Source organism: Mobula hypostoma, chromosome 8 (genome assembly GCF_963921235.1).
Source record: "Mobula hypostoma chromosome 8, sMobHyp1.1, whole genome shotgun sequence".
Lineage (NCBI taxonomy): Eukaryota > Metazoa > Chordata > Chondrichthyes > Myliobatiformes > Myliobatidae > Mobula > Mobula hypostoma.
In genome coordinates, this window is record NC_086104.1 from 62754158 (window position 1) to 62772034 (window position 17877).

At 36.8% G+C, this 17877-nt stretch overlaps 1 protein-coding gene across 1 annotated transcript in view; it reads right to left on the bottom strand.

Moving 5' to 3' along the window:
* The window catches only part of pde10a (phosphodiesterase 10A), a 258340-nt gene that overhangs the window by 118777 nt on the left and 121686 nt on the right, over nt 1–17877 (bottom strand). Inside the window, 3 exon segments of the mRNA XM_063055068.1 lie at nt 9804–9854; nt 10482–10637; nt 11188–11322. Coding sequence (XP_062911138.1) covers nt 9804–9854; nt 10482–10637; nt 11188–11322 — 342 coding nt within the window.

The window sequence follows — 17877 nt, forward strand, 5'->3', positions numbered from 1 at the left end:
ATATTTTTATTAGTTTCTACATAGAAGAATACAGAGCAGAAGAAAGTACATATAAAGGTTGAAAAAAAACTACCAATTACATTATATCTATTCATAACAACAATCTCATTACCCTGTATTCATGTAGTTTAGTCAAAGTTATATTGAAGTATACTAATTTATTACAAAAAGAGACTACCTCCTACCAAGACCGAAGCTGTTTATTAAGGAGAAAAAAAGGTAAAATACCTTCTCGTATAATAAAAATTAATAATAGCCAACATCTAAATTTAAACAATGAATTGAGGGTTTTGAAAGTTTTGAAAATAATTCAGAAAGGGTCCCCACAATGTTTGAAAGTCTTAACGAGATTCAGAAATTGAACAACAAATTTTCTCTAAATGGAATGACATAATGTCGCATAACCATTGAGCATGAGTAGAAGGAGAAACATCTTTTCATTTAAACAAAAGCGCCCTCCTAGCTATAAGAGAACTAAACGCCAAAATATGTAAATCAGATGTCTTCAGCTTGATATTTATCCTGCAACAATACCGAATAGGGCCGTCAGAGGATTAGGCTTAAAATTGACTTTGAAAAGTAAAAAGAAAAAGTTTGAAAAACTTCCTTCCAATATTTTTCAAGACATGGACAAGTCCAAAACATGTGAATTAATGAAGCTTCTCCATTATTGCATCTGTCACAGTAGGAAGATATATCTGAATAAAAACGAGATAGCTTATCTTTAGTCATATGGACTCTATGTACCACCTTAAATTGCATGAAGGAATGGCGGGCACATAGCAATGAAGTATTAACCAGTTTAAAAATTTCATTCCAAGTTTCCTCAGATATTGATGTCTGTAAATCTTGTTCCCAGAGAATCTTAATTTTGTCTAAAGGAACATTACAGATCTCCAGTATCATACCAAAAATATTAGATATTGAACCATTATAAAAAGGTGTCAAATTAAAAATTATGTCTAGTAAGTTCTTATCTGAGCTTATAGGAAATGTGCATAATTGAGATCTTAGAAAGTCTCTGATTTGTAGATATCTAAAAAAGTGAGTTTTGGGTAGGCTACATTTAGCTGACAATTGCTCAAATGAAAAAAAAAATTCCTCCAACAAACAGATCCCAAAAGCATTTAATACCCAACCTGTCCCATTCTTTAAAGACTAAATCAGTCATGGAGGGTTTAAAAAAATTAGAATAAATGGGACCAGAAAGGGAAAATCTCAATAAATCAAATGTTTTCTAAATTGTATCCAGATCCTCAGAGTATGTTTAACTATTAAATTATCAGTTAGTTTACTTACAAATAAAGGAAATTAAGGTCCAAGAAATAATAGAAAATTTATTAACAGAATTAGCTTCTAAAGAAACCCATACCGGACAGTCTACACGATTAATATAATATAGCCAAAATGTAAGATATCGTATATTAACTGCCCAGTAATAAAACCTAAAATTAGGTAAGGCTAACCCTCCAGACTTTTTAGGTTTTTGAAGATGAACTTTATTTAAACAAGGGCGTTTATTTTTCCATATATAGGAGGATAAAATAGATTCAAGAGAGTCAAAAAAGGCATTAGGAATAAAAACAGGTAAAACCTGAAAAAGATATATAAATTTCGGTAGAATATTCATTTCAATAGAATTAATTCGTCCAATCAACAATATTGAAAGAGGTGACCAATTTAATAATATCCTTTTTACATGGTTCAATAAAGTAAGAAAAATTTCTTGAAACAGGTGCTTGTAATTCTTAGTGATTGTTACACCCAAGTAAGTAAAGTGATTCCTTACAATTTTAAAAGGGAGATTAGTATTAATTGATATCAAATTATTTAAAGGAAATAATTCACTCTTATGTAGGTTCAATTTATATCCTGAAAACTGGCTAAAACGGGAGAGTAAAGGAAGTACACAAGATAACAAGATCTCAACATTAGAGATAAAAAGCAATATATCATCAGCGTTAGGCGAGATTTTGTGGGTGATACCTCTCCTTAAAATACCACAGATATCATTAGATTCTTGAAAAGCAATGACAAGGGGTTCTAGAGCTAAATCAAAAAGCAAAGGGCTCAACGGACAGCCTTGTCTAGTTCCGCGGTGAAGTTTAAATGGTTTGGAATTTTGAAAATTAGTAAGAACCCGAGCAGAAGAAGATAAATAAAGTAATTTAATCCATTGAATAAAATCTGGTCCAAAATTAAGTTTTTCTCAGGTTTTAACTAAATAATTCCATTCAACCTGATCGAAGGCCTTCTCAGCATCTAAGGATATCACACATGCTGATATCTCCTGAGAAGGAGAGTAAGTAACATTTAATACACGGCATATATTAAAATGGGAATGTCCGTTTTTAATAAATCCAGTCTAATCATCAGAAATAATAGAAGGTAAAATATTCTCAATCCTACAAGCCAGAACTTGAGAAAGAATTAAGTAATGAAATTGGCCTATATGAAGAGCATTCAGTTGGATCCTTGTTCTTTTTTAGGATAAGCAAAATAGAAGCTTCATAAAAAGATTGAGGCAAACTACCCAATTTGAAAGAATCCAAAAAGACTAAGTGTAACTGAGGTATAATTAATGAAGAAAAAGCCTTATAAAATTCTCTAGAATATCCATCTGGACTCGGAGCCTTCCCCGAGTGTAATGAACATATAGCCTCAGCAATTTCCTCATAAGAAATGGGTTAATCCATCTGTTTGCAATTATCTGCAGAAAGTGCAGGGATATTTAATTGATCTAGAAAATTATTCATTACAGTCTTATCTTTAGGGGAATCAGAACTATAAAGTTTGGAATAGAATTCTCTAAAGGTATCATTTATTTCAGAGTAATCAGTTGTCCTATTACCATTAGTTTTGCAAATTTCTTTAATTTGTCGTTTAACTACGGAAGTTTTTAACTGGTTGGCCAATACTTTGCCTGATTTATCTCCGTGAATGTAAAATTGAGTTTTATCTTTAAGAAGTTGAGTTTCAATTGGATATGTTAACAGAAGATCATATTTAGTTTTAACTGCAACACGTCTTTTATATAAAACAGGATCTGGAGCTATAGCGCAAACATGAGGAAATCTGCAGATGCTGGAATTTCAAGCAACACACATAAAAATTGCTGGTGAACGCAGCAGGCCAGACAGCATCTATAGGAAGAGGTACAGCTGACATTTCGGGCCGAGACCCTTCGTCCTGATGAAGGGTCTCAGCCCGAAACGTCGACTGTACCTCTTCCTATAGATGCTGCCTGGCCTGCTGCATTCACCAGCAATTTTTATGTCTGGAGCTATAGCATATTTTTGATCTAATTGTTTTAATTGATTGGCTAATTCAATTCTTTATTAGCTTTATTCTTAACACTCGCAGTATCAGAAATAGTTTGTCCTCTAATATAGGCCTCGGAAATATCCCATACAATATTAGAAATTGCTTCCTTTTTATTCTCTTCAAAAAACAAAATAATATGCTTCTCTAGAAATTTTAAGAATTCATTATCAGATAAAAAAAGTTCTATTAAAATGCCAGAATCTATTGGTTTGAAGGAGACCATGAAGTTTTAAAGATAAAAATATAGGAGCATGATCTGAAACAGCAATCTCTTTATATTCACAGGAACGAACTGATGAAATCATTTTACTATCGATAAAAAAAAATCAATCCTGGAATATGTGTGATGAACATGGGAAAAAATGAATACTCCCTATCTAAAGGATATAAAAAAACGCAAAACATCAACTATACCACATTTCAATAAAAAGGATTGTATAAACAAAACTGATTTATTAAGAGACGCTGGTTTAGAAGATGATCGGCCTAAAATTGGGTCTAGCCAACAGTTAAAATCTCCTCCAATCAGCAAAGAACAAAGATTCAGAATCTGGTAAAAACGAAAAAAAAAAAGCATTCGAAGAATCCTGGGTCATCTACATTTGGGGCATACACATTGGCAAATACTATTAATTTATTATCTAGCTTTCCTGAAACTATAACAAAATGTCCATTAGTATCAGACACTACTTTATGTTGGACAAAGGGAAGTGTATTATCTATAAGAATTGAAACTCCTCTAGATTTGGCCTGAAAAGAGTGAAAACAAAGTCCATTCCAATGGCTAAAAAAACGTAGATGATCACATTTGCGTATGTGAGTTACTTGTAAAAAGAAAATAGGGACCTTAAATTTCTTAATATAAGCAAAAATCTTATTATGTTTAACAGGGTGATTTAACTCTTTCACGTTAAAACTGAGTAAATAAATAGTTTGGTCCATTTTTAGTATTATTTAAAGGAAGGGTTAAAATGCAAGTTAGAAACCAAGCCATAAACCTTGAGAAATGGTAACCAAGCAACAAGTTGGCTAAAAATTCGCAAACAGCTTCTGGGGAAAAAAACCATAACCCTGCCCACCTCCCAAAGAAAAAAAACTGACCAATAGAAAGTCGGCATCTACAAAGTATGGACAATCCCCCCCCCCAAAACATGGTGATTGCTCCAATTAGTTTCAAGGTTATTTATATTCCAACCTAGACTAAACAATACCCAAACAAAAGATTCAATACTCATATATTAAAAATACAGTATAAAAAATACGAAAGGAAATTAGTTACAAAGATTTACCAAAAGTAAAAGATACAATTATTCATACAGATAGACATTGAACATTAATCTTATATCTTCATGGAAAAACAGACTAAGCAACTAGCCTTCAAATTTTAGAAGTCTTTGTCCTTCAGCATTCAAACGAAATCATTTGAAGGACCCATCTTTAATGAGATTCTCAGTCAAACTGGGTAGCCAAGAGACGGGTTAAAACCCTTGTTAAAAAAATTCGAACAGAGCTTGTTTAAACTTAGCACATTCCTGCATAACCTCAAGCGAATAATCTTCGAGAATCTTAATATTCCACCCTATAACCAATGATGCCCATTCGACGGGATTCGCGAATTAAAAGTTTCTCAATTACTCTTGTGTCTTCATGTAAGGAGAAACTAAACAGTTAGGCTTCGGATTTAACCTTCGGATTTTAAAAACTTTTGTGCTTCAACAGTCGAGCGGAACCATTCGAAAGAACCATTTTTAAGTGTGATTCTGAGTCGGGCTGGGTAGCAAAGGGAAGGCTTGAAACCCATTATTAAAAAGCTTGGACATAACTTCTTTGAACTTAACACGTTCCTGCATAACCTCGGGCGAATAATCTCCAGCAATTCTAATCTTGTGACCATTATAGTCAATCATGCCTTTTCGACGAGATTCGCGAATTAAGAGTTCCTTTGTTTTAAATTCCTGAAAACAGATTATTATTGATCTTGGTCTCTGAGCGTTAGGAGGTCTAAACGCAGGAGATCTGTGAACTCGAATGATCATAGGCGCAGACGTCAAAATCTCCGGAAATAATTCTTGCAAAAAACTCCATAGGATGGTTACCTTCGAGTAATTGTGCGAGACCCAGAACCTGTAGGTTGTTCCTTCTACTTCTATTTTCTAGGTCGATAATCTTCTGTCTTAACCTTTCGTTGGACTTTGATTGCTTTTCACAAAGCTTCTGCAATTTATCCACATCTGTTTCCAGAGCCAACAAATTTTCTTCATTTTTTTAATACGTTTATTGTGTTCATTAAGAGTTGGTTGGATAGAGTCCAATTTACCATCTATTTGTTTAAGTTCAGTGCTGAATTGTTGAAACTTCTCAGAGGCTTCTCATGTGTGACTTTGCAGCAAATCCATAATAGAATCCAAAGAGGCAGGAAAATCATCCTTTTCCAGCCATAATGAAAGAATATCACACTTAAAAATGAAGTTTCAAGACAGGTTGGAAATAGTAAGATAATTAAAGTTGGAGCAACGGCAGATTGCTGTTACTCCATCAGCCACCACCAGGAAACCCACAGCTGTTCTTATGCTGCGAGTCTCACAGGTAAAAATGAAGGACAGCCTGGACAGGTGGCAATACAACTAAAAATTACATTGCCTCCTGAGTTAATGGCAAATGCAGGGGAATTAGAACAGTATAAAGTAATCAGAATTTAGTCCAAACAACTGATGCCCGAGATATCAAATACAAATATTGTATTCCTGTTATCATCTTGACAGGAAGTAGAATCAACCTGTTGGCCCAAATTTCCCTTGGAATGGTGATCCCATGCCCTCTGGTTACCTATATGCTCATGGAATGTAGCATTGGCCAAATCTTCCAGTGGCAGCTCGGTCACAGGTGATCATAAGGCCCTTGTCAGCACGAGATCTTCTTGATTATAAATTTCAAAGAACTGTTTTGACAAACTTTGAAGCCTCGTCTCTAAACTGAATAGATTGAAAATGCTATCAAACTGCTTGAATGTAAACATCATTCACATTCAAGCATTCAAAAGCAACCAGAATTTATATATTATTGAAAAATTGAAAAGGATTTGAACACACGAAAAACAACTCAATGCATTTAAAATAAAAATTTTTTAAAGTGTAAATTACCTGCAAATAACTTCCCTTCTTTGGAGTAACTTCTTTTCATTAAAATGGAATTGCTAAACCAGTGCCAGATCTTAACTGGCAAAGGTTCATTTTCTGATTTCACTGTGCAATTGCAGAAAGTTTGCACTTAAAGTTCGAAGTACATATACAGTATACATCCCACAGGCAGCCATGAAACAAAGGAAACCATGGAACCCGTTTAAAGCAAAACCCCACACAACAAAGGACATCAAACACCCAACGCACAAAACAAAGAACAAATGGCAAAAAGTGAGTAAATAACACACAGAACATTAAACATCAAACTGCAGAGTCCCTGAAACTATCCTGGAGCCACAGCTACCAAGTCCATTAGTTCAGTGCTGCAGATCACAGCGCACAGAGCCAGTTCCGTTCCGACGCGTTGCAATCAAATTGTGCAAGTAGTAAAAGAGTAAACAAAAATATATGGAATATGAACTGCAGAGTACTCAGAAGTGAGTCCACAGTCGTGAAGCGCGTTCAGTCCTGAGGGCCTCAAACATTAAACTGCAGAGTCCCCAAAAATTAGTCCACAGCCATGAGCTGCCAAGGCGATTGAACTTTGCAATGTGGGACCTAAGACTTATGCACCTTCTGCCGGCAGCAACAAGAGGGAAACCGGTCAAACACAGGCAGATAGCACTGAATACCCGCTTGTTTTCTGCTCTCGTCCTTGTCAACTTTAATTTTGCTCGATGCTTTAACCGGCATGGAGTAATGGAGTCAACTATGGGTTCGCACTCCGCCATTGGGGATCGATCGCCACCCCAGCACCCTCCGCTCTCAACTAATAGCATTAAGAGGTGGCAGACCTTCTGAATCACATGGCCTACATCCAGAAGTTCCAAAAGTAATATTAGATACAGTTTCCTGTAATTCTTTAGTACGTAGAATGGAACTAGTAGACTGGGAAGCTTCTCAATAAGTTGAGAAATCTATTCAAGCAGTGAGACAACACAAAGCAAGTTTGTCTGATAGCAGTTGACAAGAAAATGCAGAAATCCGTAACAGAATTTTTTTAATAAAAGAGCACTCAGAACTAGATGAGTTCAATACAAATTTTACAAAGTAAAACAGTGTTTCACAAATCTGAGGGAAGGCTTTGTGTATTAGCAAGATAAATAAATGCAAGTTTGACACCATTTCTGTAAAATTAAGTTTTGAACTTGTGACCCAGAAACACCATAGGTCCGACTGAGATGCTTACTTTCGTGTAACTCAGAAGGGTAGTACCAGATCAGGTTTAGTTATGAATGAAGACCCTGTCCTTAGAACAACTGACCCATTCATACCCCTCTTTATATTTTTTCTACATATTCACCACTACTAATATGCTTTGGGTTCCCACCACTAGGACCTAACCCATTTATGACCATAACTATTCTTAACACCCCAACCCACTCCAATGAAGCTCTATCACACCTGCCACAAAGTGAGTGGAAAAAAGACCTATCCAAGACAATTGGGAATATGGAAATAATTAAGCAACAAAATAAATTAAGAAACAAAAATATGATTTTTGCCTTTAATGGTAAAATGAATATAAATAGAGATTAGCAGTGGACATTTATCCATACGATTAATTTCCATGTATTGTTTGTTTGAAAGCAGAAAATGGATAGAAAGTAGCTACAAAAATTCTTGATTTTGGTAATGCTGACTACAACATGATGTGACACAGGTAAAATGACAAAAGATGAGTGGGAGGAACTGCTGCTACACTTTGGAAAATTGTTCATGTCACTTAGCCACTTGAAAAACCTGTGAAGGATAATTCATGGCTAGCAAACCTCTCTGAATTCTGTCAAATAACTGAAGTAGAAGGCACAGAAATGTCTATTCAGATTAATATGGATTTCCAGAAAGCTTTTGGTAAAGTCATTCAGACCATCTGAACTAAGCGTTGTCTCACAGCAATCTCTATTAGGGTCTCAACTATTCATTGTATGTGATGAGTCAGATCATCGAAGAGAAAGCTAGACTCCATTTTGTATCAGAAAGAAAGCTAAGAAGCATCATAAATATTATAGATTTAAATATAATGATGAATCACATTGAAAAGACATTGGCAAATATATTTCAATTGAAGTAACTGCAAGGTCAACAGCTAGGAACTCCACATAGAACGGAGTGGTGTGGCAGCATGGAGATGCATCTCTATCAAAGGAGGTGTAAGACACCCTTCCCTCCTCTGGCCCACAGGTCACCCTTGGGCAAGGTGTAGCACCTGTTTAGCCCCCCGATCAGGGTGACGTGAAGCTATGGGAGCAGGTGGTGGATGGTTGTATGAGCAGCTGGTGCATATCACAAGTTCTAGTTATGCAACCATTGACGCCAGACAGACAATCTCTGAAGAGTATTGATAATGGCCGGGGGGGGGGGGCGGGGTCACCCATCTTGTAAAGACACTGCTCAGAAGGCTGCAATGGTAAACCACTTCTGCAGAAAAATTTACCATCAATCACGGTCATGGAAAGACCATTACTGCCCTCGTCATGGTCGTAGAAAACCCACGATCGCCCACGCCCATGGCACGTAACGAATGAGCAACAGGATGGAGTATTTCAAATATAATACAAGTTAGAAACAGTGGAAGAACCAAAGGAACTGGTGGGACAAGATGTAATGACAAGGTCCTTTTAGGAATGAATTCTCCTACATTTAAAAAATGCTAAATGTTTGACGCTATCTGCAAATTAATGCAAGATCAAACTGTTAATCTTGTAATTGAAATTTAGAGCTATTGAAAGACTATGAACAGGCTCAAGGAGCTAACAGTGTCCTCCTTTTCTTACTTTGAATAAATCTGAATTATACCACAGACTGAACGAGAATAAGTTTATCAACATATATATGCATGTGCTTGCACAGCAACAGTAACCGGTACAGTTAGGTTCTTATCTAATACCAGCCAGGCAAACTGGAGTAGAGCTTGCTGATTTTGCGTGGATTCTTTTTGGGCCAAGTAACAGAAGCAATTGAAAGAATTAAAGGTAGTTATTGGTGTTATACAAAGGAGTCGTTACAGTAATTTAATTTGGGTGTAGTCAAATGAGCAAAGAATTATGATTTATGAGAAATGGAATAAAATTAGAGAAAATACACTTTTGTACATTAAAATGACTGTTCTGAGTAGGTTAACTTAGAATGCAAGACTATTGATTAAACATTATTCCAAGCGTGTAACCTAAAAATTATATCACCCTTCACCCTCTACATTACATTGTATTACTTCAAACAATCTATTTTAGAAATTGCTGCATTTATATTTTCAATGCTGAAGATTTGATACAAAATCAGGAAACGGTAAAAGCTTACCTGGATTTGATGTATTGCCACCAAAGCCCATGCTAAATTTGCAGTGGCAACCTGGAGCAAAGAGCATCAAAGAAGTTCAACCAGTATTGTCAAACTAAATGTGGAGAATATTTCTGTTCACTCCTCCAATTTTCATTCCCTTGTTCTGAAGGCACTGTCTCCATTTTGGGATGGTCAGCTTAACATTTCCCCAGTAAGTGCTCATTCTTCATATATTCGCTTTTAACATGTATTGGCAAGGCTATTTGATCTCTGAGACCAAACTGATTCTATGTAACTCAAAGTCCATCAATACTATTCACCTTAGAATCTAATTAGATACAGAGACCCACTAGAATTATTGCCTTCCAAGCCTAGGGATGCTATCAATAGTAGCGATTTCAATTTAAAATAAACAATTTCTGCTGAGGTCAACCTCCTCAGCTTACAAACAAATTTTCTGTTACGAATGGGTTAGCATCTCACCACAATAAGTTTTACATTCTCCTGCTGTGATGAACTGGCATAATAATCAACTGTCAGTGTTTATTTTTAAGATTCACAGCGCAGAATACATCCCCCAATATTCTTGGGCTACTGAGATTCAAAAAGGTTAGATGGAAGTGCTAACTGGACAATATGTTCAAGTTTCAGAAAGAGAACCAAGCTTTGAATTAAAAATCTACAGCTGGAACCAACCTTCTGTTGGTTGATGTCAAAAGGATCTTTGCCGAAATATCGATGTAATTCCAAAACACCTATTAATTCATCGCCGGCAGTGATTATTGGTAAACAGAGAACAGATTGGATAGGAGTTGCTGAGTCCAGCCCCGTCCCTTTGGGAAATCTTTTGTCCTAAAAGGAAGAAAAAGAGAAGGCTCATACAAATTTTGCAAGCACCTCTTCACAGTTCTCTCACAGAGAAGTAATCTTTTTATTATCAGTAACACTGACACACAGGGTAGCAAGCAGCATAACACTTTACAAGCCAGTGACCTGGGTTCAATTTCTGCCTCTGTCTGTAAGGAGTTTGTACATTCTCCCTGTGACCACATGGATTTTCTCTGGCTGCTGTGGCTTCCTCTCATGATTCAAAGATATATTAGGTTAGTAGGTTACGGGTATGCAATGTTGGTGCCAGAAGCATTGTAGCACTTGTAGCCTGTCCCCAGCACATCCTCAGACTGTGTTGGTCACTGATGCAAATGACATATTTTACTATATGTTTTGACGTACAAGTGACAAATAATGTCACTTTATCTTTTTAAATTTTTATCTTTGTAACTCTGAGTTAAGCATGAGGTTTCTGACATACACGGATTTAACAATGTTGAAATTTCACACACATTAAAAAAATCACCGGTTCTGAAACACTGCACAGCTAATTTATCATTTTCATTCTTACCCCAGCAATATCTTCTACTAAGAGTGTTCTTCTGAACTTGGCTACATACGATGCTATTGTGGTGCCATATCCAACTTGTCCAGTAGGAGTAAGCCGCTGCTCTTTTAATCCGACTGGAGTAAACAAGTATAGTGACTGCTGGAATTAAAGAAAAATAAAGCAATGAGACCTCACTGATTACCTCAAAATTAAAGAACAAACTTCTTATTTCAGTTTTTCTCTGAGAATTGGTCATTTGTGGGAGGATTGTTTATTTTTCAGAACCTCATTTTGTCTTTAATAGGCATCCATTAGTCTCGTGAGACCATGGATTTGCGCCTTGGAAGTCTTCCAGGGCACAGGCCTGGGCAAGGTTGCACGGAAGACCGTAAGTTGCCCATGCTGCCAGTCTCCCCTCTCCACGCCACTGATGTTGTCCAAGGGAAGGGCACTAGGGTCGATACAGCTTGGCATTGGTGTCATCGTAAAGCAATGTGTGGTTAAGTGTCTTGCTCAAGGACACAACACGCTGCCTCAGCTGAGGCTCAAACTAGCGACCTTCAGATCACTAGACTGATGCCTTAACCACTTGGCCACGCTTTGTCTTTACCTTTATTTAAACAGAGAGCTGATTTAGAACCATTATACCATCTCATCACTAATGTAACACCCTTTATGTGGTGTTTTACCCAATGTTATACAATACAATTCTACTATTGCAAGCAGACTACACTCAAAGAAAAGCAGAACTTCAGGAATAAACTATAATGTAGTCTGAAGTCAAGCAGATATAACAGAACTCAAAATGAACAACGTTGATCAGAATAATAAGTTATGGTTTATAACACAACTGTCATCAGTTTATGATGAAGGAAAGTGGGATAATGAGAAGATAGTTGTTTGTATTGGATTTGCTCTGGTTTTTGTGAGTTGAACATAATTCAATAATTTTTCATATGTGGAATTGTATCTGTTTTTAAACTGACAGAATGGACATTAAGATTTTACAGAATGTTAAATCAATTTGTCTTAGATTTTAATGATTAAGAATTTTTAAAATTGGTTGTAAAATATTTAGGCATCCCAAAATTGTGAAAGGCTTTACGAAATTTAAGGCTTTATTTTCCTGTACTAAATCTTAGTTAGGTATTTTTTTCTCAAAATAGTACTGAAATCTCCCGATTCCATTTCCATCTCAAAAACAAAAATGATCAGCCCAAGTCTGAATGTCATTCAGCTTTAGTTGCATGTCGGCATGCACAATTTCATTTTCTGAAATGATTCAAATAGAATTGAATATTGCGTAATAATTAGCAGATGGTAAAGTCTGCTTTCATTTTATCATTAGTTATCAAAATAATCAGTGTTGCAAACTATATAACTGTGTAAATACATCAAAGGAATGTCTTTGAATATTGTTAACTTTAGTTTGCAATGCAGCAAACAGCAGAGGAGAAACAATATTTTTAAAATTATTTAAAAATTTTTTTTTGCTCAGCATAACAAAACTTTCAATTTCCAGGTATTTACATTACTTTCCCTCACAGATATCAGCTATCAAAACACTTCCATCAAAGTATAGACATCACCACCACATCCTATACAAAAGCCCTTATTAGTATAGCAAACTGGTTTACATCTACATATTGTAAAAAAGGTTGCCATGTTTTATGAAAACTATTTGTTTTTGAGTGTACCACACATGTTAAAAAGTCCAAACGAATATTTTCCATGATTAATTTATGCCAAACAGGAAGTCCAGGGGCCTTATCGGATATCCAACAAAGTAAAATGTTCTTTCTCGTACAAAAAGTCAGGATGTTAAAAAGTTTTTCTGATGTGCATTAATAATATGACTGCTGGGTAGGCTAAAGAGAAAAGATATTGGGTCCAGTTCAAGCTCCATCTTCAGAATCTTTTCCATTTCACCCAAAATATCACTCCAGTATGCCTGAGGTTTGGGATAAGTCCAAAAGCAATGGGTGAGAGTTCCAATAGTTCCTTTACATTTAGAACACATTGGAGAAACCCCCATCTTAAACTTCGAGAGACTATCTGGAGTCAGATGGGCTCTATGCAGAATTTGGAGTTGCAATGCTTTAGTTCTATTACAAACTGAAATTTTCTTTGCATTATCACAGATGTTTTTCCATGTTTCAGTTGTAATTTCTACTCCCAGCTTTCCCTCCCAGACCCTTCCCAGCTGCTCAGCCTCTCCACAAGAACATTCCCTCAGGATGCTGTAAACAGTACTGACAGAAACTTCACCCTTGGAACAAAACACCCTCTTTTCTATGTCAGAACTATAGAAATCAGTTAACAATGATGTTTTTTTCTGAATATAATTTCTTGTCTGAAAGAAAGAAAAAAGATCCTTGCTGGTTATGTTGAATTTCTGTACCATTTGACTAAAAGACATCATTATTCCTTCACAAACAAGTCTCCTAGATGGAAAATACCCTTAGAAATCCAAAGTTTAAATCCAGGATCCAATATGTCAGGCTGAAAATCTAGACTGCCAGTTACTGGAGTGAAGGGTGATATTTTCGCTGCGTTGCCCTCAATTTGTCGCACAGCCCTCCAAGCCTTGATTATGTTAATTATTATTAGATTGTGACAATATTCCTTAACTAATTTCATTTTATCGAGGAAAAGCAAATTAATAAGAGGGCATTTTGTTTGTGAAGCTTCAATGTCCAGCCAAATTGAGGAGGGATCCCTGCAAACCCAGTCAACCACATAAGATAAAAAGGAACTTAATTGATATTTTTTGATGTCTGGAAAATCCAGACCCCCTAGGCTACTGGGAAGCTGCAACTTAAGACATTTTAATACAGGGTCTTTTTTTTGTTCCAAATGAAAGAACAAAACCAGCCATTTAAAGTGTTCGTTGGGTGAAAATGACTGGAATCATTTGTATTGGGTAGAGTAGATGAGGAAGAATGTTCATTTTGAGCAAGGATATTCGGCCAAGCCAAGAAATGGGAAGAATGCTCCATCGTTCAAGACCCTGTTTGATTTTGTCAAGTAACTGTGTAGAGTTAGCTTTGAACAATTGATTAAATGTAGGTATGATGAATATGCCTAGGTAAACAAAACCTGTCTGCGACCACTTAAAGGGGAAAACATCCTGAGTGTCAGGTACCTGCTGCAGATTCCCCAGAGGCATAGCCTCTGATTTAGTAAAGTTGATTTTATAACCTGAAAAGATGCTACATGAATTGATGCATTGTATAAGGTGGTGCACTGACATAGCAGGGTTTGATAAGAAAATTAGAACATCATCTGCATACAATGTAATTTTATGTGACTTTAGTCCTATATCTGGAGCAGATATTTTGGAATCTAGCCGAACAGCCTCTGCCAATGATTCGATCGCTAGTTTGAAAAGTAGTGATGATAAAGGGCAGCCCTGCTGCCTGCCCCTCAAAATACTAAATTTATCCGACCTAATACCATTAATAAGAATCGCAGCTAGAGGGTCATTGTAAAGAACCTTCACCCACTTATTAAAATTATTGCCCAAACCAAATCATTCTAAAGTGAAAAAAAGGTATGGCCATTCTACATGATCAAAGGCCTTTTCTGCATCTAAGGAAACCACCAAGCCGTCCACTGCCTGTTGCTGACATGCCTGAATCACATTAAGTAATCTTCTGCGATCTCTTACTATTTCTTCTTTCAGTTAGTCCTGACGAAGGGTCTCAGCCCAAAACGTCGACTGTACCTCTTCCTATAGATGCTGCGTGGCCTGCTGCATTCACCTCTCTTTATAGAATTCACTAGTGAGTCCATCAGGACCAGGGGCCTTCCCACTTTGAAGCTGTCTCACAGCTTCCTGTATCTCATGTATAGATAACGGAGAATGAGGCGGGACTCTTGTTTAAAAGAAATGCCTGGGAGATCTAAATTCCTGAAAAAGGACTCCATCCTAGATTGTCCATCACTACATTGCTCAGACTGATACAATTTAGAATAAAAATTCTTAAACACAACATTAATCATTTTAGAATTACTAGTGAGGGCTCCTGTCCCATCCCTAATTGAAACAATAGACTGAGAGGCATTTTTCTTTCTAGCTAAATAAGCTAAATACCTATCTAATTTTTCAGCATGTTCAAACAATCTTAGTTTAGCAAATATCAATTTTCTTTTGGCTGCTTGTGTAAATAAAGAGTTTAGTGTACGGCATAGGGCTGTGATCTTCTGTAACTTGGCTGCAGAAGGCTTATTAATAAAATCCTTTTCAGCTGCCGCAATCCTTGCTTCCACTAGGTGCTGCTCTTCCGTAGCTTGTCGCTTCTTACTAGCAGAGAAAGAGATAATTAATCCCCTTGCATAGGCCTTAGCGGTATCCAAGAGCATCAATGACTACTAGCTGATTTGGAATTAATAGATAGGAAAGTTTTGAATTTGGAAGTAAAGTAGTCTATAAGCTTATTATCTTTTGGAATAAAAGGGTTCAGCTTCCAAAGTCTAGATTGTGCTGAATTATCTTTGGGCTTAATTTTTAAATATACTGCTGCATGGTCAGAAATAGTGATATTTCCAATTGTGCAGGGTACAACTAAGTCTAGGAGCGTTTTGGGGGTTAGAAAAAGAGCAATTCTGGTGTAACACTTGTGTGGATTAGAAAAAAATGTGAAGTCTTTGTCTGAGGGATGGAACAACCTCCAGATATCCACAAGTCCTAGTTCTTCATATAAGCCCATGATTTGTTTAGACTGTGAGGAGAGCAATGGGGGACCACTGGGCACTCTGTCCATCAACGGGTCCATGAGACAATTAAAATCCCCAATTACAATAATGTTTTGTATTGAAAAGCTTGTAAGTTTGGAAAAAGCATCTATTAGGAATTTGAAAGGATGAGCTGGAGGGCAGTAAACATTAAGAACACCATATTTCTCTCCATATATTAAAGCCTTAACAATCACAAATCTCCCATATTTATCCTTAATGCAGTCTAATAACTTAAAAGGTAAGTTCTTCCTAATTAAAATGGCCAACCCCTCCCCCACTCCTGGTATTAAAGGATGAAAAATAGACTTGATCAAATGCACTCTGTTGCAGTTTTAAATGTTCTTTATCATTTAAATGTGTCTCCTGCAATAAGTCTATGGCTACATCCACACTACGCCGGATAATTTTGAAAACAAAGCTTTTTCTCTTCATTTTGACCTTCCGTCCACACTGAAACGGCGTTTTCAGCCCCCTAAAATGGGGATTTTCTGAAACGGTCTCCAGAGTGAATAAATCTGAAAACACCTAATACCCGTTGCAGTATGTACGGGGTAACCGGAGCTTTTTAAAACCGCTGTCATGACGTGCTGGAACAGATGGCAATAGCGCGACATTTCATTGCTTTCTTCTTCTTATTATTACTACTTTATTGTCACCAAAGAATTGATACTAGAGTGTACAATCATCACAGTGATATTTGATTCTGCACTTCGCAGAACCTAACAATTTCAGAACAGACGGCAACAAGACTGAAGCCAGAAGAGTTAGAAATGTACTCACCAAATACTTTGACCCATAGCTTACTGAATAAATAAGTAGACTCACTTTGCCCTGCTTTCTGTCCTTGCTTGTATGAAGGTGGTTTATCTATTTATGCAAGTACTTCTCTGACAATAGATGTGTAACAGTCTAATGTAACATTGTATGGAAATACAAGATAACACTGATGCGGCAAGTATATCGTTTCCTCTTCGCTTGTTTTCTGTGTGTCCTGCGCATGCCCAGTAGGAGGGGATTCGCCCAAATATCCATCTAATGTGGACTGAGATATGTTGAAAAGCGCTTAATGTGGACGCCTATCGTTTTGACTCGAAACCAGCGTTTTCAAAATTATCCGGCGTAGTGTAGACGTAGCCTAAGTCCACCCTCTCCTTTTTCAGGTTTAGTAGGACTTACTTTCTTTTGATTGGTGAATGACTCCCCTTAATGTTCCAAGTGCACAATTTTAATATATTACTGGCCATAACCCTTTATAACAATCATTTGACTCCAGAGGAGAAGAAACCCAACTTAAGATCAGCTGAGCAAAATAAAAACACACACAAAGAAAACAAAGCGCCAACAGTGCTGAACAAGAGGACTTACCCCAAACTTAAAGGGGATATCTGAACCTTCTAACACCCCATATTCTGCCCCACTGCCAATATGGCATTTAACATAGTTAAAAATGAAAACAGGGCATAATTTATCAATCCAGCGATTTGTTACTGTCATGTTTAAACTCCTTCAGGCTGGAGCAGCACCGCTAATTTAAACAAATAATGAAAACTGTATTAATCAAAACAAACACGTTACCCTTCCTATAAGATACTTTGCTGTCGAGTAATGAAAAGGTGAAATAAAGCGACCATCGAGCATGTTATCGTCCATAACCAGGGCTACACAATATATACATTCTTTAGCCCAACGTGTCCACAAAAGTTTTAGCTTTGCCAGGAGAATCAAATATCTTGGTGGTCCCATTATAGGTAATCCTCAGCGCCGCTGGGTATAGCGTAAAGTACTGGATTCTGGATTCTCTCTGCCGCTTCTTCACCTGGTCAAATCCTTTCCGCTTCTGAACAACAGCTGCCAAGAAATCTTGAAAAAACACAAGCCTGGATCCCTCATATGTTAAAGGCCTTCCTCCTGCCTCTATTCTCAGGATCATCGATATGGTCAGACAGGCTTTGAACTTGCTTTTCTAGCGCC